At 43.8% G+C, this 22,174-nt stretch overlaps 1 protein-coding gene across 3 annotated transcripts in view; it reads left to right on the top strand.

Annotated features, from left to right (window-relative positions):
• Positions 1-16,799, top strand: part of GCGR (glucagon receptor) — a 114,290-nt gene extending 97,491 nt beyond the window's left edge. For 2 of the 3 annotated variants that reach the window (XM_063961198.1, XM_063961200.1), the window contains exons 10-14: positions 6,746-6,815; positions 7,119-7,207; positions 7,369-7,507; positions 8,275-8,316; positions 14,463-16,799. In XM_063961198.1, the coding sequence (XP_063817268.1) occupies positions 6,746-6,815; positions 7,119-7,207; positions 7,369-7,507; positions 8,275-8,316; positions 14,463-14,747 (625 nt within the window). In that variant the 3' untranslated portion in view covers positions 14,748-16,799. The remainder of the gene's footprint in view (positions 1-6,745; positions 6,816-7,118; positions 7,208-7,368; positions 7,508-8,274; positions 8,317-14,462) is intronic. The other variant, XM_063961199.1, reaches the window with a different exon arrangement.
• Positions 16,800-22,174: the final 5,375 nt, after the last annotated feature.

The following is a 22,174-nucleotide window of genomic DNA, read 5'->3' on the forward strand; positions in this document are numbered from 1 at the left end:
TGGGGCTGAAAAGCTGCCCTGGCATACGCGTGCATGTGCCATGAAAGGGGGTCCACAGACACTATTCACGAGGGTGTGCCGTGAGTCGGTGGCGTGGACTTGCGGTATGACCCCTTATTTATTAGCAAGCAGCCTTTTCGGGCGGTATGTGTGTAAGTGGGAAATAGAGAGCCAGAAGCTGTGCGCGGCATTTCCGACTTTCTGTGTGGCCGGACTTTCCCACAAGCCCATCGGCCCATCTGTCATGCGCCAGATGGGCAGTCCGGAACTGCCGAGGAGGGAGAGTGCTGACTTGTCTCCCTCTTTCGGGAGCTTTGACCAGCACTTGCAGGCAGTCTGCACCAGTCAAATGGTCCCAGTAGCACCTGTGGCTGATATTCGGCGTATGCATCCTTTCACTCCTGCAAAGAAAACCACAACTTTATTTAAGCACTTAACTAGCATGGTCACATCACATGTGACCGTGCTGCCTCACTGTGTACCCCAGTTTTTGACGAGGAGATCCGTTCTGCAGATGTGCATAATAAAATATTTCAATATTTAAAAAAATACCTTTTAAACTATACTAAATAAAACAATTTAAAAAAAACAACTATGAACGGTTTGGAAGGGAAAATTAGTCAATACGACAATAAACTTGCATAGCCAGGGAACAGAGGACGGGGCTGTGGCTGCGCAAGACTGAGGTGGTGAAAGGTACACTGGACGAAATGATCGGTGCCACTGATAATTTGATAATTTACAACACCACTTTGGCGCCCTGACTGCTTAATATAAGCGCTGATAATGACATGGGGTGCATAGCAACCCAGTCATTCAGATCACTTTCCTGCATTCCTTCATGTAGGGAACCTGTAACTGTAGCACATAACATGCATAGTTCACGGAAAAACAAGTAACACCTTCTGATGATTGTGTAGCAGGTGACCAAGGTCATGGTGAATGAAATAATGGTCCTAGAGGGCCAGGTTGAGAAACATATAGTTTCTCAAACGTTATTTCATATTAGGAGTTAGTTTACATACGTGTAGAATGACTGGATTTATGTTTTTACAGATACAATATATGTAATCCATATGTGGTTGTTAACTTAATACTTGTAGTTGTCGCTCCCAATATACACAGACGGGTAACTCCGATAGCCAAGATAGTTTTAGCAACAAAAATCATTGCATGAGTCTTAATAAGGGTCTGATTTATCAACGAGTTTTAACATACACAACAAGTTTTAAAACTCGTTACGTAAGATAAATGGGGCTTCAGCAAATCAGCTCCTAACTATCAGGTGTTTATCATACAAAACAAGTTTTAAAACTAGTTGCGTATGATAAAAATTGTTGATAAATCAGCACCTTAATGTGTATATGTCCCCTAGCTGGATTTACTTCCTATGTGGTCTAAAACATTTGGCCAGAAAGTAAGATTCTGCCATTTGGTGTTCAGGTTTGTTCATTTGGGGAATAGTTAGTGCCAGGGATGGATTGGCAAGCTGGGGAGGCCACCCCAGATTTCATTTGGCCAGTCCGGTCGTCCCCTCAGTAGTTGCCCATCATCCATCATGCCAGCCGGCATCCGTGATTGGAGCTCAGCTCCGATCGGGTAGTGTTAACTGAATACGGAACAAGCACTAAGAAAAATGCCCGCCGGCAGAGCGGGTCCACCTCCAGCTCTGTCCAGGATCTGTCTAAACAAGCAGCCGCAGTAGCCAACACAAGAGTAGGCAGCCAGATTACAAAAAATAGCTGCATATTGTATATTCTATATATATATATATATATATATATATATATCGATCTCATTAATGTGATACATATTTATATATATTACATAAACATATAACATTATATATATATATATATATATATATATATGGGAGGCAGTTACGTGACCGACGGGCACAATACCGACACGAAATCCCACCCCCTCACAGTGCCGACAGTCGGCATGCTGACTAAAAGGAAAGGGACTATTCCCACTCGTGGACACACATAGAGTGGGAATATAACCTGTGGCAAGCACAGCTCACCACCAAGCCCGCTCGCACCCCCCACCGGACATCTGCAATCCGGGATTCCTGCGTCAGTATGCTGACCGCCGGTCGTGCATACCCAACCCATATATATCTATCTATATAGATATATGGGTTGGGTCCGGGTGACCGGGTCACCATACCGATGCCAGGATTCCAATCTTTAGATTGGCGGTGGGGGGGAGGGGGGGGTGAGCGCAACGTAGCCCCTTGCAGGCTTGCTGTGCTCGCCATGCAGCGGGCACGGTGTCTCGCTACTGCTTGCCACAGGTTGTGCCAGGATTATATATGTGTGTGTGTGTGTGTGTGTGTGTGTGTGTGTGTGTACAGGTTGAGTATCCCTTATCCAAAATTTTAAATCCCACATCTTTGGGTCCCCTACTGAGATAATGGCATATAGATATTATATATTGTGTGTATATATAGATATATTATATAGATATATAATATATATGTATATGTGTCATTATCTCAGTAGGGAAACCAAAAAATGTGGGATTTTCAATTTTGGATAAGGGATACTCAACTTGTATATACTGTGTATGTATGTGTGTGTGTGTGTGTGTGTGTGTGTGTGTGTATGTATATATATATATATACACCTGCCAAACAGAGTTTTCTGATAAACGGAATATACCCTACCCCTGGTCCATCGAAACACATCGAATTGTAAAATTTGGTTTCTGTACTGAATTCACAGTTATATATGTATTAGCGCACTAGGATATTTGTTTCTATGGTATGGTATTTGAAGGTCCCTACTAACAGGGGTCCTATCCACGGTGCTGCTTTGTCAATTAGCACTAAATAAGGATATTTATTATTATTATTATTATTATTATTATTATTATTATATATTTTTTTATATATATATATATATATATATATATATTTTTTTTTATATATATATTTTTTTTTATATATATATATATATATATATAATATACACTGCTCAAAAAAATAAAGGGAACACTTAAACAACACAATGTAACTCCAAGTCAGTCACACTTCTGTGAAATCAAACTGTCCACTTAGGAAGCAACATTGATTGCCAATCAATTTCACATGCTGTTGTGCAAATGGTTAGACAACAGGTGGGAATTATAGGCACATAGCAAGACACCCCCAATAAAGGAGTTGTTCTGCAGTTGGTGACCACAGACCACTTCTCAGCTCCTATGCTTTCTGGCTGATGTTTTGGTCACTTTTGAAAGCTGGCGGTGCTTTCACTCTAGTGGTAGCATGAGACGGAGTCTACAACCCACACAAGTGGCTCAGGTAGTGCAGCTCATCCAGGATGGCACATCAGTGCGAGCTGTGGCAAGAAGGTTTGCTGTGTCTGTCAGTGTAGTGTCCAGAGCATGGAGGCGCTACCAGGAGACAGGCTAGTACATCAGGAGACGTAGAGGAGGCCGTAGGGGAGCAACAACCCAGCAGCAGGACCGCTACCTCCGCCTTTGTGCAAGGAGGAAAAGGAGGAGCACTGCCAGAGCCCTGCAAAATGACCTCCAGCAAGCCACAAATGTGCATGTGTCTACTCAAATGATCAGAAACAGACTCCATGAGGGTGGTATGAGGGCCCGACGTCCACAGGTGGGGGTTGTGCTTACAGCCCAACACCGTGCAGGACGTTTGGCATTTGCTAGAGAACATCAAGATTGGCAAATTCGCCACTGGCGCCCTGTGCTCTTCACAGATGAAAGCAGGTTCTCACTGAGCACATGTGACAGACGTGGCAGAGTCTGGAGGCGCCAAGGAGAACGTTCTGCTGCCTGCAACATCCTCCAGCATGACCGGTTTGGAAGTGGGTCAGTAATGGTGTGGGGTGGCATTTCTTTGGGGGGCCGCACAGCCCTCCATGTGCTCGCCAGAGGTAGCCTGACTGCCATTAGGTACCGAGATGAGATCCTCAGACCCCTTGTGAGACCATATGCTGGTGCGGTTGGCCCTGGGTTCCTCCTAATGCAAGACAATGCTAGACCTCATGTGGCTGGAGTGTGTAAGACGAAGGCATTGATGCTATGGACTGGCCCGCCCATTCCCCAGACCTGAATCCAATTGAGCACATTTGGGACATCATGTCTCGCTCCATCCACCATGCACCACAGACTGTCCAGGAGTTGGCAGATGCTTTAGTCCAGGTCTGGGAGGAGATCCCTCAGGAGACCAACTGCCACCTCATCAGGAGCATGCCCAGGCGTTGTAGGGAGGTCATACAGGCACGTGGAGGCCACACACACTACTGAGCCTCATTTTGACTTGTTTTAAGGACATTACATCAAAGTTGGATCAGCCTGTAGTGTATTTTTCCATTTAATTTTGAGTGTGACTCCAAATCCAGACCTCCATGGGTTAATAAATTTGATTTCCATTGATAATTTTTGTGTGATTTTGTCGTCAGCACATTCAACTATGTAAAGAACAAAGTATTTAATAAGAATATTTCATTCATTCAGATCTAGGATGTGTTATTTTAGTGTTCTGTTTATTTTTTTGAGCAGTGTATATATATATATAAATAATAGCAAGCCTATGGGGGGCACTTTTGAGGGGCGGATAGGTCTCATTTGTCCCTTGGCTGGGCTGGCTCACTATACCTGCGTCTGCTGCCAGATGCTGACCTTCCAGGATTTGCATTCCACCACTGTGGAACACATACCGGGAAATGTGATCTTGCAGGCTAGCAGACGTCTCCGGTAATCCGCAGCCTGACAGCGGCTGGAACGGGCATGACAGCAGTGTGGTAGCCAGAACCAAGGAAAGTCAGGCAATCCCCACAGGCATCGGCACACAGGAGACACACCGAGGGGGCTGAGCAGGGTCCTCTGTCTCACATGAGCACCCCACTCCAGGAGACGGGACTGGGGCCCTGCGACCCCGGAGCCCTCTATTGGACCGCCTCCAGTAGACAGGCATGCTACCCCGGGGCACAGGGACCATGCTGGTGAGGAACAGGGACAAACTGGTGGATGATGGATGTGACTCCCTGGTCGGGATCGGTATGTAATACCGCCTGCTGGGACGCATGCCCCCTGGTCCCCCTGTGCAATGATAAAGTCTTCCAGCACAGCATCCACTTCCAGGTGAAGGTGAGGTGGGGCGCTAGCAGTCTCTCCCTGTCTATTACCTGTCTCTCTCTCCTGGCACTTCTGACTGTCCCTGCTGCTCACTTGCTGATTCTCTGCTGCTCTCTTGTCTGTCTCTGCTGCTCTCATTCTGTCTGTCGCTCTTTCTGTCTGTCTCGCTATACTCTCTATTACTGTATATCTCTCTCTGCTGCTGTCTGTCTCTCTCTGCTGCTCTCTTGATGTCTCTGATGCTGTTCTCTGGTTATCTCGACTGCTCTCTGGCTGTCTCTGTTGCTCTCTTGCTGTCTATCTGTCTGTCTCTCTGTTTTTTTCCTGTAGGGGCCAATGTTTTTTGGTCTTGTGCAGTGTTTTTCATCTGCGCATGCATCCTAAAGGAGTCATACAGAGTTGCAGTACAGACCCAGACGCATACACCAAGAAGTGTATTAGAATTGTGTTCATGTGTTGTTATAGGGGGCTAACTAGTCAGACACAGGTGTAACGTAGTATGGGTGCATTGCTGAAAGTGGTTGCGTATAGAGAAGCTGAATTGCTCACATTGAAGGGCATACACAGATGAAGTGCACCTATCATAGTTTGTAAGCTTACGAGCAGGGGTTCAGTATGATTTTCCGATGGGGCGGATGCCAGCGGTCAGAATACCGACTGAGGCAGCCTGACCATCAGAATTCCGACCGCCCCTCCAAAAGAGCCCCAACCTTCCCCTGCCCCCTACCCTAACTGTCCCTTGTTGGTGCCTAACCCTCCCGGGTGGTGCCTAACCCTAACCCTTCCATCCCCGCTGCCTAAACCTAACCCTTCCCTGCTTGTTCCCTAACCCTCCTTCTCATGCCTACCCCCCCCCCCCTTCCCCTGCACGGCACTTCCCACTGGAACAACGACTTCCGTCAGTATTTCATCGCTGGGATTATGCCATCAGTCGGGATTCTGGTATCGGTATTTCGGCCACTGGGATCCCGGCAGCATTTTAACTGCATCCCTCTGGCAGGGTCTACCTACTTCTGTGGCTGTCTGTTAGTACCCAGTTTTATTTTATCACTGCTTCCAGTTGTAAAGTGCTACGGAATTTGTTGCGCTATAGAAGAAACAATAATAATAATAATAATAATAATAATAATAATAACATAGGGCTGGTGAAAGTTTCAGTGTTGTGACCGATGGTGGCATCTTAGTCCTTGCATATTCAGACACACGGATGTACACCAGGGAGGTGCATTGAAGCAGCACTACCATAAACACGTAAAAACAACTGCGGCAAAAGTCGTAAGGAAGCTGCAAGTTTGTCCAACTCAGAATCAGGACCTCTGAGGAGGGTTCCTGCCCCCTCAACAGACCCCGCCACCATTAGGGCTTAGGGCTGCTTCCATGAATTTCCCGGGCTGGTTTTCCATCCCAGTCCGCCCATGGTTAGTGCTATCAGGTGACTACACTAAAGGCCAGACAGTGGAAACTTTCTGGCTGCCTTTCCCATAGTCCCAATCTGGTAGACTCAATATAAAACAACCAAGTTGGCTATTGCAATAATAGTGTGTATTGGTGGCCACCCATGATTCCTTTTAAAAACTGGTTGACTTTGCAAAGTCTGTGTTAAACAGCCATTAACTATGGATTTAATTTCCACTCTCAGGTGCTGGAACACAAACAACAACATGGCGTTTTGGTGGATCCTGCGGTCTCCTGTGTTCCTTGCTATACTGGTAATAATTATTACACAATGCTTACGGAACACTGCTTGTGACATATGAAATAGTATATTACAAGCACATTTTGGTGCCTGTAGGATTTGGGGACAGAAAGAAAATAGTCAAAGATAACAGAAATATAACATTGGGATTCAAACTGGAGTCACCAGCTTGCTGCTTGCGTCTTCATTTCATTCTCTTATAGTCACTGCTCTTTTTCACTGAGCCAAGCTATTCTATTCCACATACACAAAGAGAGAGCTGATGAGAATGTCCGTGTTTACACTTGACATATTTTTTCTTTTCTTTAACTTTTAGATCAACTTCTTAATATTTATGCGGATTATTCAGATTCTCTTGTCCAAGATGCGAGCTCATCAGATGAGGTACACAGACTATAAACTCAGGTGAGAGACGTATGAGGTCAGCAAAATGCTTACGACAGCCTCTAACAACGCACTGAGACTGAGGACGGCTGTTTAGCATTTGCACCGAATAGAGTAACTGACCAGGGAAGTCACCTGAGTGGAAATGTTGTAGCTTCACCTGTTACACTGTCTCTCCGCAGATTGGCCAGGTCCACGCTCACCCTAATTCCTCTTCTTGGAATACATGAGGTGGTATTTGCGCTGATCACAGATGAGACTGCACAAGGAACCCTGCGACTGGTCAAACTTTTCTTTGACCTCTTCTTTAGTTCATTCCAGGTAATTTTCACCTCCCCCCCCATTTTATTATTTATTCTCTTATTGGGCAGGATGTACTAAGCACTTGGTACATCCCGCCCCTTACCAGAGGCATACTAATTGAATATGTACAGATGGAGCCACGCTAGGCATGCGTATCACCAAGAGCGTCCCCGTCCCGCCATAAGCGCGCCCGCAATGGAGTTGCTCCCCATTCACTTGAATGGAGAGTGTCTCCGTCCGCATGCCCGGACAGAGAGACAATCTGAATGGGAGCGTCTCTGTGCACTCCTGTCGTGACTAGGCGGATGGATCGCCTAGTCACGCCGGGAGTGCATGCCTGCTCCTCGGTCAGGTGAAATGACCGAGGCTCCATCTGTACTTACATATGTGATTAGTATTGCAATGTACAGCTCTCCCAATAAGAGCTGCTTTCTTGCGATGTCAGGACTCCCGGGTTTAGGATGCACAGAGAGAAGCAGCGCCTACGTGGGAGTGCTTGGAGGAATCCAATTGGATCCCTCTCAGGGGAAAATGGGGAGATAAGCCCATGGGCTTCTATAGGGATACGCCCACAAAAGCTGGCATTACCCACCGCATCCAAGCCCCGGAATGCATTTAATTCTGGAGCTTGGTACATATGGGAAATGCGGCCAAAGTACAAAAACAGACGTTTTCGGGTTTTTGGCCGCATTTTCACTAGAGATGAGCGGCTCTAATTTTCACTTTAGTACATCTCATCCCACCCATTAACTGAAGTGATGTTTGACTCCAGCTCTCTTTCACAGGGAATGCTGGTAGCCGTACTGTACTGTTTTGTCAACAAAGAGGTAAGTTACTGGTAGATATTCTAAATTGTTTAAATAGACAAAAATAACTACAACAAGGAAGACGGTCCACACATTGTGTAGTCAACAACATTATACAGTGCAGTCACTTTCAAAGGAGCACACTCACCACCATAGGCAAGTGCAGGGAAAAATGACATATGTGTGGAGTCTTTCTTTTGCCCTGGTAAGCAGAATGGGGTATTTCCAATGAGAAACTAATGCTGCAGATGTATTACAGCAGTGACATGTGGTGGGGTGCGGTAAGGTGAGGCAGCGCCTTTCCTGTCATACTAACATATGTGTCAGAGTTTTTACTATGTAAAGTTTATGAAAAATACTAAGAATATATTAGAAGTATCTTCTTTGTATTATTCTAATCATTTTTATAGTCAAAACGCTGGAGTACAAAGATCACACACATATAAGGATCTGGGTGTGCTTATTTGAATTTATTATGGATCTCACTTTTCTATGCAAATTTATCTTTGTATGCAAATCTAACTTTATGTGTGGATCCAACTTTTTTGTGTGAAGGAACCCGCTTTTACTCACTCCTGTGTTATTTGTTAATGTTTGTATACAGTAGCTTTACAGCAGGAAGTACTGACTGTTACTTATAGTCACCTTATTTATGATCAAGCTGGGTACTTTCTCCCAAAATCAGTTAGCACAATCAGCAGCTACATAAATGTAATTTTATTTGCAGAGCCACAACATTCTATTGAGATCTACTTGAGGATACACTTATATAAAGCCTATACAGATGTGTCCTTATACATTTTCGCTGCAGTCACTTCAAACGACCACTGTTGGCGCGGCAGGTTTCGCAAGTCTCTGCTAGCATCTGGCGTCTTTTTGGGCAAAAATGCATCTTAGTCACAAAGCAATGCAGCTAGGATTCACCAGAAGACTGTGCCGATTAATTTGATATCTTGTATATCTGTGTGCGACTGAGTCTTTGAATCTGTATATGAAGTGCTACAATGTTTCAGCCGCAGCTTTTTTCCAATACAAGTTCCGTTGACTCAGACTCAGTCACACAAAATATACAAGTGTCGCATATCAAATTAATCAGCACAATCTCCTGGTGCGTCATAGTCACATCGCATTGTGATTGTGACACGTTTTCGGCAATATAAGACGCCCACTGCTAGCGAGAGTTGAATGGGACCTAACAGGTCACTTGCACCAGTCATCTTATGCTGTGTGGCGTATTGAGGCTAGATGTATGATGGCACACCTGTAGCTTTACTTAAACTATAGAAACTAATCAAATCAGGTATCAAGGTATACAGAAAAAATAAGGAGACACTTTTTGGCACATACAGTATTGCTAAGGCGGCACTTACTGAGTGAAAACTACTTGTTTGCACTCTTTCCTTAACTTAGTCTTTGTACCGCTAAAAACAGACAAAAAAAATAAAGAAAACCTGTCACTCACACAAAACTATATCAAATTTACTTGACAAGTAATGATTCTTATTTATCCAGCACATACCAATGATCCAAGAATTGATCTGACAGAGAAAAACGCATCATTATATTGAGGGTCATTCAGACCTGATCGGTCACTAGCTGGTTTTTGCAGTCCTGCGTTCAATAGTCGCCGCCCACCAGGGAAGTGTATTTTAGCTGTGCAAGGGTGCAGCCGAGCGGTACAAAAAAACTTTGTGCAGCTTCTGAGTTGCCCAGAATTTACTCAGCCGCTGTGATCACTTCAGCCTATCTGGGGCCAGAATTGACGTCAGACTCCCGCCCTGCAAATACTTGGACACGCCTGCGTTTTTCCAACCACTCTCTGAAGACGGTCAGTTGCCACCCACAAACGCCTTGTTCCTGTCAATCTCCTTGCGATCGGCTGTGCGAATGTATTCTTCATTAAACCCATCGCCCAGCAATGATCTGCTTTGTACCCGTGCGACACGCTTGCGCATTGCGGTGCATACATATGCGCAGTTCTGACCTGATCGCAGCGCTGCAAAAAACGCTAGCGAGCGATCAGGTCTGAATGACCCCTATAGTACTTCTGGTTATTGTGAAAGATCAGTGATAAAAGAATATTACACTGAAACTGCTTTTCTTACTGAATTGAAAAGGATAATTTGATTCATAGACCGTGGCCAGGATGTAACAAAGTCCGAGTTCGGTGGCCGTCCGGGATGCTGGCCGGACTCGGACATTTATTTTAAATAGGCAATCATGTAAAAGGCTAAACCGTGTCTTGTACATGATTGCCCCTTTAGAAAAAAGTCAGAGTTCATCTGGCATGCCGCACGGCCACCGAACTCGGACTTCTTTACATCCCGCCCCATATAAAGTATTCAGATGCCAAATACACTTCTCTTAAATGGCCTCAGTTACGCAGTGCAAATAATCCAGAGTGTAGCACATTATCTGCTATGGTGGGCTGTGTGCCCGAATTTACACAAATGTGCTAAGTTGTTACCATCAAGCATGGGTTTGTGGGACAATATGGCAAATTATGTGAAGGAGCAGGTGTTGGCATGACTGACGTCAGATTTAATTTTGTGCAATAAGATTGTCGAAATGAAACAAAATGGATGCTATGTGAAGAATATTAATTTACACACTGTGAAATAAATCAGATTGTAAGCTGCCGTGAGTTAGGGACCAATATAAATGATTAAATATTTCCTGTAAAGCACTGAGTAATATAAATTTTGTTATATTTTTTGTTTTAAATAACATAATGCTTCTATTTATATTGTCAAAGAGATCAGTTATTACCGATGGTAATCCAGAAAGTAAAGACCACGTACGCATTTCCTACTGCCCTCCTCAATTCATAGCCGGGTGGTCTCCCTCGCCTGTTTTCGAAGTGCTCTGTGAGTGGCCTACTGTTAGGCTAGGGCCACACATAGTGGCCAAGAGGGTCCCGTTTTAGCGGGACCTGCTTGACCGGAAGGAGCCTGCGGAAGGGGACCCTATGCAGGCGCCCACACATGTGCGGCGGTTCCGCCGCCGGATCCAACCACAGCATGCTGCGGTTCAGCCGGATGTCAGGACAACGGAAATTCAAGGTGAACACATACATTTCAATGTATGTGTTCACACAGTGCCCACTGTGTTCTATTGAAATCCCGTGTGGCACTGGCCGGATCGCAGAACAGGATCCATGTGAACACAAAAAAACCCTTCCGCTATGTGTGGGTCTAGCCTTATGGTTGTGTTTGGTGGTGTGGTGTTGTGTTTTGTTAAAAACCATACAAAATCCCTCTGACTGAGACATGAGGAGCGTTGCTCGATTCTTGAATTTGCTCAATTCTTGAATGCGCAGAAACTGAGACCTGCTGAAATCTATCGCCAATTAAAGCAGGTGTATGGTGATAGGAGAAAGCATGTAAAATGTTCAATAATTGACGAATAAAATGTGTATGACTAAGATCTGCTGGGATGCCCATCCCTTGTCACAGTTATGGGTGGGAGATCATCCACAATAAAGTCCAGACCTTAGTCCAAGCGATTTTCACCTTTTCACTAAGCTGAATGTTCGTGGACAGAAAACGTTTTTGGAAATGATGAGGAGATGAAGCTTGCAGTCAGCAACTGGGTCAATGGACTGGAGGTAGCAGAGTACAACGAGCGGATTTTAAAGCTTGTGGACAGATATGATAAATGTGTAGACGAAGGACATGATTATGTGGATAATAGGTATGCTTAAAAACAATAAAAAAAATCCTATTCTTCTCTTTCTGTATTATCCTCGTAATTTACAGCCAGTAGGGATTTTTATGACAAAATAATTTCTGGTGCAGTTGCAGCAGCTGCAGTTACCTGATGGGCACTCCATTTGATGACTACCAGTGAGAACAGCAAACGTTCCATCAGCACTGAAGCCACACACTACACCACTGCTGTCAGGTTGGAAAGCAGGATCAAGTGGCCGAGGTGCCAGCCAAGTTCTCCACTGCCACCAAGAACCTGATGACATTGCTTCTGCATGTGTGTTCCAGGCAGAAATGGGGGTTCCCCAATAATTCTGGGACTATAAATGAGGCTTGCATTGTCCAGTACATATGATAACAACCCAGCTTGGGGTACTGGGCAATGGAGAGATGCTAAGATTTTGCAAGAGCGCTCATGGATCTCTAGCTAAACCCCGTTATGTACACTTTTCACCAATAACTTCATTGAGATACTTCGATTACACACAGTGAAGGCAAACAGCCAACATCGATAACCATTCCAATTTGCTAGGAAACAGTGACAGTGTTCTGTATCCCCTAGAACAGCTGTATAATAGTTTGAACACTGCTGTAGATTTTCAAGATCTTGGCAGTTTGAGGAGACCAGCAAACATTGGCCGAGCTATTAAAAAGTGGCTGAGATGGGGAAAAAAACAAATGAGATAGAGATACAAAAAGTAATTTTTCTCATTTACAAGTTAGTTATAAAGCACATACATATTATGCAGCGCTGTACAGAGACTATTTGTCCTCTGACATCAGTCCCTGCCCCAAGGGAGCTTGCACTTTATTTTCCACATGTACACGCACACACATAAACATTAGGGTTAATCTTTGTCAGGAGCCAATTAACCTACCAGCAGATGTTTGGAGTGTGGGAAGAAACTGGAGTACCCAGAGGAAACCCATACAAGTATGGGGAGAATATACAAACTCTACACATTTAGGGCTGTGGTGGAAATTGAGCCCCTGACCTCAGTGCTGTGAGACGGTAATGCTAGCCACTATGCAACCCTGCTGCTTAATTTTTATAGGTGTGGAGTTCATGTGCAGTTACTTCTCCCCCAGAATATTTAGTGATAGACTCCTTGTAATGACTGTCATCTATGACATACACCATTCTTCTACTGCCACTTGTTCTGTTTCCTGAGCAGGACATCTGCATCATTATTTATAGAGAGCTGTGTAAATCAATGTCTATCTGTAAACACAAATCTGCAGCCAAGTTTTAATGGAAGCCTTGTAAAGGATGGGGCCTGGAGGGAAGTGCTTGAATAGCAGAGAAAATGTGCATTAGGAGGGGAACATGGTGATTAGATTAGCCGTGTAATTTTGCATAGACACAAGTTGCATGGCTGCACTGCAATAGCCTCACACACATGATGCATGGATGAAGTAAAGCGACAGTCATATGAACTGATAGCAATTGAAGTCATGTATTTCATAAGTGTCTGATTTTTCATTGGGTTGTACAGAAGTATCAAGTTACACCCCTTTCAGATCGCCAGCCTTGAATACAGGTTATTGGCACATGATCGCGCATAACCCTTGTTCCTGTGCGGTTTGAAAGGTCCCAGGGGAATATCCTGGCTCGACCCAGTATTTCAACCCTGGTAGCGAGCAGGGTTGAACTCGTGTTCAATTGGGCTTGCTGTGCGGTGTGAACAGGAGCCATGTCGATGCGACCCGTTTCCCATTCACACTGTGTGGGCAGGCGGAACTTGGAGATCATGTGATCTCCAAGTGCCGCTCCCGCCACGTCACCACTGACGTCACCAACCCAGCAATATGCTGGGTTGCAGACGGCGGCAGTGGCACGCCTGAGGCAGGTCGCACCCTGGGAGCTCCCATCTGAGGCTACCGGGGTGCGACCCGCCTCAGGCGGTCTGAAAGTGAACTAAGCCAGTGTAAGAATAGCAGGTGTGTGCTGGGGAGAATGGGAGTACAGTGATATGGAGACAGATGGAAATGACAGAGACTTACATTGTGTCTCTAGTATTAAACAGGTAAAAGGAGGAGGTGTGTAATGGAAGATTAAATGTGTGTGCACTTTTAAGATGGTCTGTGTGGCTGCTCTCTTCTCCCCATAACTTCTGTAATCCTCCAGTCTGTAAATCTTCCCTTTCTGTCTGTCATCACCTTCTCCTCTCCCCTGCTTCCCACAAGATGAGTGCAGGGAGCCAGTGGGAGGGAAATTGGAAATCAGCAAGACCAGAAATTGAATTTTAAGACAAGATATAAGCTGGATTTAGCGTGACAAGAAGTTAGAGGAGCAGCGTAAGGCAAAGATGACGTGAGTTAGCAGATGAGGAAAACATTTGGTCTGCTATTTTCAGAACACTGAACTTGAATGATTTGTGAGAAGACTACAACATAGTAAGTCACCGAAGTTATTTTATATGCATTCCTTTAAAATCTCTCAAATCTGTTTGCCCACAGGTCCAGTCTGAGCTTTTGAAAAAATGGAAACGGTGGAAACTTGGAAAAGATATTGAAGATGAATATAAAAATACTTACAGCCAACCTCCCCAACCTGGACACGGCAGTGTCTGTGAAAAGCACAAACTGGTTGATAGCTGTAACAATGGAACAGGCAAATCGCGGCACAGTGAGGGCATGTGGTACAATGAGAAGACGGGCAGCAGTGCTACAGAGAACATCACACTGAGTGAACGGCAGAATAGCTTTGAGTATCATGAGAGCAGCTCAGAGCATGTCCTCTAAGTTACAGTATGCAAAGCCTTTGGTCATACCATGCAGAGGGCTCTGTGTAATATAACAAAGGCTTGTCTGTGACGTGCAGTAGTAATGGTGACTGAACAACTAAATGAAAACATGACACAAATTCTCAGATGTTCTATTCTGATGAAAGAAGATGTCCCAGGTGACGTTGCAATGGTCAGTGAACTCACTGACAAAGAACTGAACACAGAACAACAGAATAGAACACCATGGAGACATCGTTTAAACTGCTGAGCCCTAAGCTTTAGAGACTGTGATTCTCATAGCATCTCAGAACATTATAAAAAATATTCTTTTAAAGACTATTCGATATTCCAAAAATAAGAAATCAGCAGTATTACATGGGTATCCCAAGACTAAGAGACATGATTTTTTTTTTTACAAGTGAACCTATCCTGGATAACCTCCAATGCACACAAATACACAGAGGCATACTTCTGCCAGTTGGAATGTATTAGCCTAATAAAAGTGGTTCCAAACCCTCACAGAGACTGGCTCCAACATGGGGGAGAGGCTATCAATAATCTTTTAGTCAAGATGAGCTATCGACTGTATAGACTGGCACGCATAGAGAAGACAGATTGTGTTGTGAGTATTACTCCTTTCACACCAAAATCCCAGGTCTCATCTGGGTTAGTGAACACGGTTTCAACCTGTGTTACAGCTGCTCAAACCCATTTCACACCGCACGGTGGACCAATGTTATTCCCAGGTCGTTGCCTTTCCCACTGCATCCGTTTCTGCCCTTTAAAACTGTTTGAGTTATTAAAAGTGGACATTACAGGCTCATAAAGATAATGTATGAAAAATTAACACCCACCAATGAGCACCTTTTAAACATAACCCGGGTCCCACCTTTCACACCACAGACTATCCGGCCCAAACCCGGGAATAACAGTCGTACCAGGGTCAAATGCTCAGTGTGAAAGGGGTATATGATTACAGGATCAAGGAGGGAGGGGGGAGCAATAGTCATTTAAAATGCATGAAACATAAACAGTTACGAAAAACTAAATGGAAATTGACAGAGTTGCCCAAGCTTGTGTGAAGTTTCAGTTGTATTTTGAATTTAAAAATAAAATCATATTGCTAGAAATAATAGCAGCCCAGATATTAGTGAGTTGGGATCTATAACAGTTTAGTTAGACTATTAGTATTTGTGAATAATAGGCCCCTCCTTCAATGTTTGTAACAATGGACATTTTGGACAGCATTGAATATTTTCATGGTTGTAGTTGTACCTTAGAAAGTGCAGTAATTGATATGATAACCATTCTGTGAAATTGGAGCAACAGTGTGAGATTATAACAAGCAATTTTGGGTAGAAGTCCTATTTTCGGTACCAGACATTGGAGTTTCCAGAATAAGGATTTTAGTTAGCAAATTAATTATTTTGCATTTTGAGTAGTTACCCTTTAAACTGCCCAGTAAGCTGCAGGTGACATGTCTTCTTTCTGTGCTTGCTTTCCATGCTTCAGCTATGCGATCAGTGACCACTGACCAATCCCAAATTTTCCCTCATAGATCAGTGCAGGTAGCACAAAATTCTAACTTGAGGCTATAGAAATACTGGCCACTCAATTCAGTGCCCAGTAATGATCTGAAGATGCCTGCCAGAAGCAAGTCATTTTGATATTGGCCCAAAAAATGTATAAGAAATAAAAAAATGTACATTGTGAAAGTGGTTTAACTAATCCAAATGTGTAAAATTATAAACCTATAGACCCTTTGAATGGACATGTAAACATATTTATTTGCTCAAGCAGTGGATAACTGCTTGTATATTAGGGCTGGCCCTATGTTATATATAGTGCAGGTTTGGGTACATGCACTCAGGTTCATTAACCACTGTCAATGTGTAATGAATATTTGCAGTTTTGTCTGTTTTACAGTCTCCAACATCCTATTCAGATTGATTACCCATACCTTTATATATACCTATATCATCCACTATAGCAGTTAGACTGGCCCCTGGGCTGCAGCACTGTACACAGTGTGCATGGGGGAGTTGGCCAGGACATATGAACATACATGTGAAGTTTTATGTATCATATGTCCTGGCTTTCTTCCCTGGGAATCAGCAGCCGCTGCAGCATGCCACACACTGCTCAGCCTCTCAGTCGTCATTTAGTCTGCCCCTGGACACGCATTGGCTGGTTTCACTGGAGTCTGGGGGCGTGCTAAATGACGATTGACAGGCTGAGCAGTGTGTTACATGCTGCGGCGGCTGCTGATTCCCGGGGAAGGAAGCCAGTACATATGTTACATACAACTTCACATGTATGTTCATATGTCCTGGCCAGCTCCCTCCCGCACACTGGGGATGGCACTGCATCCCAGGGGCAGCAGCCACCGCTGGTCATTACATATCACAGCCATGCAGGATGTCTTAGAGCAGCAATGTATTAGAGAGAAAGAGAGTCACTGGAGATTGACCTGCCCCTTTGTCTCTCTCAGTCACCCTCTCCAAATCTTTCTTCCCATTCCCCACATGGGCTGGGGAGAGGGTTATGTTTCATCTCTGTCCTCTTTCCCCCTCCCCTCTCTTTTATTCCTTCACACTATCTTCAATCCCTGTCCCCTTCCCCCATCTCTCTTTCCTCTATTCCCCTCCCCCTTTTCTCTTTTACTCCCCCCATCCCCTCATCCCATCCCCTTCTCTGTGTGGGGAGCAATTGCGAGTGGGGTTGCAAACTCAGGGGCCCATGAGTGATTTACAAAGAACTCTTGCCTCTACAACCAATAGAAAAGTGTTACAGTCTAGTTCATTCAAACTCATTACTCAGGACCCCAAACAGCTAAGGTTTTCCAGGTCTCCTCAAAGAATCACTAGTGAAATAATTAGCTCCACCTGTGGAGTTTGAGAACCTATGGTCTAGTTCAGTCTAGTTCAGTCATTCTCAAATTCAGTCCTCAGGACCCCAAACAGTTCATGTTTTACAGGTCACGTAACAGGTGCACAGGTGTATTAATTACTCACTGACACATTTCAGAGATCCACAGGTAGATCTCCTCTGAGACCTTGAAAACATGAACTGTTGGGGGTCCTGAGGACCATGCTTGAGAATCACTGCTGTGCAGTCCCATCAACAGCGATGACACTCATAGGAGATGAGAGGGAGTGAAATGAGTCAGAAATAAGTATAGTGTATAGTATAGTGCTTGGTAGCAATCTGTAGCATCCCTATCCTATAGATACAATGTCACCCAATATTCCTAACCAACTATTACAATCCCAGTCCAAATGGCACAGATTGCTGGATATAATTGGTTTAATGATCTTACATATAGGAGCTTCTGTAAGCCTGTGATTTTTACGTTACCTCTTGATTTATCATTCTTTATGAATAAGTCATATGTTGGCCCATAAAAGCACCTGTATCAGAATTTTGTGCATGTGTCAATGAACACACAAAGTTCTATTTTGTTTAAAAATGTTAATCTGTGTTTATTCTGGCCACTGCTAGTTACCCATTGGCGTTAAAAAGTCATACTTTAATTATCATTATCATTTTAAGCACTAGTAAAAGCATATAATAAGGTACATGTGGAATGAAGCAACTGGCTCTAATGACCTCCTATGTAAATCTATTGGTCAAGAGCCATGGTGGCACAGCAACATCATTTGAATGCCACCTGCTCTATTTACTGAAGTTTGAATATCCTCCATAAACACTGCAACTGCAGGTGTAAGAAATGGCATTTAGCACGTACTGTTACTGGCATTTTCTTAGTGCCAGTGCATAACCACCTAAATGCACAGGGTGATGACAGTTGCTTGGGAATAAAACAGGTATAACATATATATATATATATATATATATATATATATACATACTGTAGAACTTGCACAGTAATAATTTCTGTCAGACAGAAGATCTGCTACCCTGCATGCACCCCATGCCGCCTGTCTGCTCTTCCTCTCCTCACAGCCCACTCAAGTTGTCTGAGATAAATCTCTGCTTTTTCCATCCCAGCGCTGGCTTCCCTCAGAGATGATCCCCTGCTCAGCCCTCTTTTTAGTCTTCATTCTGAATGTAAAATCTGTCACCACTGCACCAGCTTCTGTAGAGCGCTCTTTGAGCTGTGTCCAAATTCTCCACCACAGACCCTCCCCTTGTGACCCTGACCCTTTTCTGGTATGTTTTTTGGCATTAAAGCTACAGTCTAGTACATGATTAACCCCTTACCTGGCAGCAACAGCAAAGCAGCGGAACAGAGAAATGCTACCGATGTGGGCTCATTGTGTAATGTCAGTCATGCGTACTGACCGTCTGTTTCATTCTGGTGGTTTGTTTTATTTTTATATTTAGAGTTGAGTTGCCAAGAGCCGCCTTTGATGTTTACTCATTCTTAAGCCAGTGCTAAAATTGTAAATATGTATATATAAAAAGTATATGATGTGCCATTTTCTATGTGTGAATATAGCAATCCTACAGAATGTCAATAAACATCTCTCTGTGCAGACTGTTCTAAAGTATTTTATCTGTGTACTACCTATATCTCACTGTTACACTCATTCTATACGTGTCGATCTCTCCATGTAATGTGGTTTCCGTATGTCACAGCCATTTGGGTTCATAGAAAATTCATGGAGATAGTTGGGTTTCACTGACATGGGTGAGTTTACTGCACTATGCCAGCAGAAATAGTCTAAAGTGGATGCCAATGTTTAAAACAATATTTTTCTCAAGTGCCTTCTTCCCTCATGTACAGTTAGAATCTGTTTTCTGGTCTACTGTGTTCATTATGCAGCCCCTCTTCTGCACCACACAGCTACTGTCTGTGTAGCTAATGGCATGTTTAGCAAGTTCTGTGGGGGAGACATATTTACTTTCTAATCTGCATTTTGTCCCAGTAAACCGTCATAATGGGGGAGATTTATAAAAGCTTAGGGGGGAAGTCAATTGTTTCTCCCCACGGCCACCACTAGATGGTGCCCAATGGAGCAATTCAATTGTGGCGCTGTTCGGGTGTGCTGAGCCCCGGGGATAAACATTTCAGCTCGCAGCCTCCTGTGCTGGCCAGCTGAAATGTGTGAAAAGTTACCTATTTGGGCACCTAAACGGCACTGTCCACAATCGCCCCCATAAGTTTAGTCGATTTTAGCTGCTTTACGCTGCTAAACCTGTCGCTGATGGGCACAATAAACAGTATCAATTGAATATCGCCCCTGCGATCTCCCATCACTTTATATGGTAGATTGGACAGCGATATCAATTGAATTACCCCCTTAGAGAAAGAAAGTGGAGAGAGATAAAGTACCAGCCAATCAGCTCCTAATTAGGGATGGCCATCAAACATCAATGATTCCAAATCACCATGGTTTATGGCCGATGGAGAATACTTTTGCCATCGATGGGGAAGAAACAGATGGTTTCCCGCTCTCGATTGTACAGAACCACCCGATCGTTCTTTTTTACTGTCTACAAGGAGTTGGGACATGGAGCATTGCTCCACACTCTGACACCTGTGAAGCCCCACCCCCAGGTTCTTATTGGCCCATGGGCCAGTCAGTAAAAGTGATGACCATCAGTTGGTTGAGGAAACCATTGATGGTTATCTATTGCATAGTTTGCATCCATTGATGGTCATTTGTCATTTCCTCATAGATGGAGAACGCACTGACGCCCATCTCTACTCCTGTCATTTTTTCAAACATAACCTGTAAAATGTCAGAAGGTGATTGGTTGGTACTTATCTATGCCCACTTATCTCTCTCCAAACTTTGATAAATCTCCCCTTATGTACATCTGATCATGCACTGTACATTTCTAAAATGTGATCCAGATATTGGCAGCAAATAGGGCAGGGTTAGAGTAGCTGAAAGGCAGAGAAGACTATGCTTATCTCCCATCTGATGTAATAATCTGCTGCACACTGCAGGATTAATAAATGATGGGTATGGCTGCCACAATCAGCTTTCAGGCAGGGCAAGATTATCAAGATGGCGGATGGAGCTACAGCTCCAGGCCTTCACATAAAAATAGGCCCCTCATCATGACAGTATGAAGAGAACAAGCTGCCTAGCTGGCCACACGGTTGGCCATAAATCATAAGTATTAAAATTGTATTCCTAGTTTTCGCACAAAAGTATGCAATTTTTCTATTTTAATGTATTTTGTGAGACAGTGAGTCTGATAGTATAGGGTGTGTACACGACCACACAGCACTGACCACACCCACATGGCACTGACCACATCCACACGGCACTGGCCACACCCACATGACACTGACCACACCCACACAGCTTCTCCCCTTCTCAGTATAGGCCTGTAAAACATTTTCAGCCCCAGGCCCATGTGGCCCTTCATTCAGCCCTGCTTCCAGGAGCATCATCTGGCAAATATACATATATGTGACAGGATTAGCCTCAGAAGACATCAGTAATAAGAGTTTAGGTGCACCATACAGTGTACAGGTCTTTTTTTTTTTTTTTAAATAAACAATAACCATAAGGCAAACAGCAGTAATTTACAGAAAAAAACAAGCCTAGCAACCATTGAGAGTGGTGATTCACTTACTTGTGCCTATAAAGTGTGTAGCTAAGCCACTTTCAGGGAGGGGGGGGGGGGCATATTAGCCTAAGACTGCACACAATTGTGATGTGTCTAGCATCTTATAGGTGGATCATTATTTCCTCAGCTTGTGTATAAACTAGGGGGCAGCGCGGCCATTTTTCGTGTTTTGGTTTTGTATCTGGATCTCCGTGTTTTGGATCTGTATTGGTTTTGCCAAAAACGCCCTTGCGGTTTTGGGTTTTGGTTTTGGATCTGGATTTTTTTTTTTTTTTTTAATCATAAAAACAGCTACAATAACAGAATTTGGGGGTGTTTTTGTTCCTACAGTATTAACCTCAATAACATTCATTTCCACTCATTGCCAGTCTACGCTGAACACCTCACAGCTCACAATTTTGTTTTTATCCAGTTTAGGCCAAAAAGTTGCACCGAGGTAGCTGGATGACTAAGCTAAGTGACAGCAGTGGGCAGCAGACACGTGGCAGTTAACAATATATTTTTAAATGCTGTAATTATGTTAAAATTATTTTAAAATTAGGATCAAGTTCTACTGTTACTCAAAGATATCTTTGACATGAAGAAGGTTAGTTATATTCATTTAAGTTTAGTTAATTTATAATTATTATTAATAATATTAATTTGAATTAATCACAATGTGGTGATAAGAAGAATTATGAAAATAGGACAATAAGTATATGAGCTACGGACATATGAGCTACGGACACAGCACCCTGAAATGAATGGAGCACGCCTGGATGTATACTGGGAGGATACAGCACAAAATATTTTAAAAAAGTCTTATTTTGGGTGGACTGACAGAACACCCCTAGATGGACGGAGCAGCTGCAGTCCCTAGATGTATACTGGGATGCCACACCACAAAATATG

This window comes from Pseudophryne corroboree, chromosome 3, assembly GCF_028390025.1.
Source record: "Pseudophryne corroboree isolate aPseCor3 chromosome 3, aPseCor3.hap2, whole genome shotgun sequence".
Lineage (NCBI taxonomy): Eukaryota > Metazoa > Chordata > Amphibia > Anura > Myobatrachidae > Pseudophryne > Pseudophryne corroboree.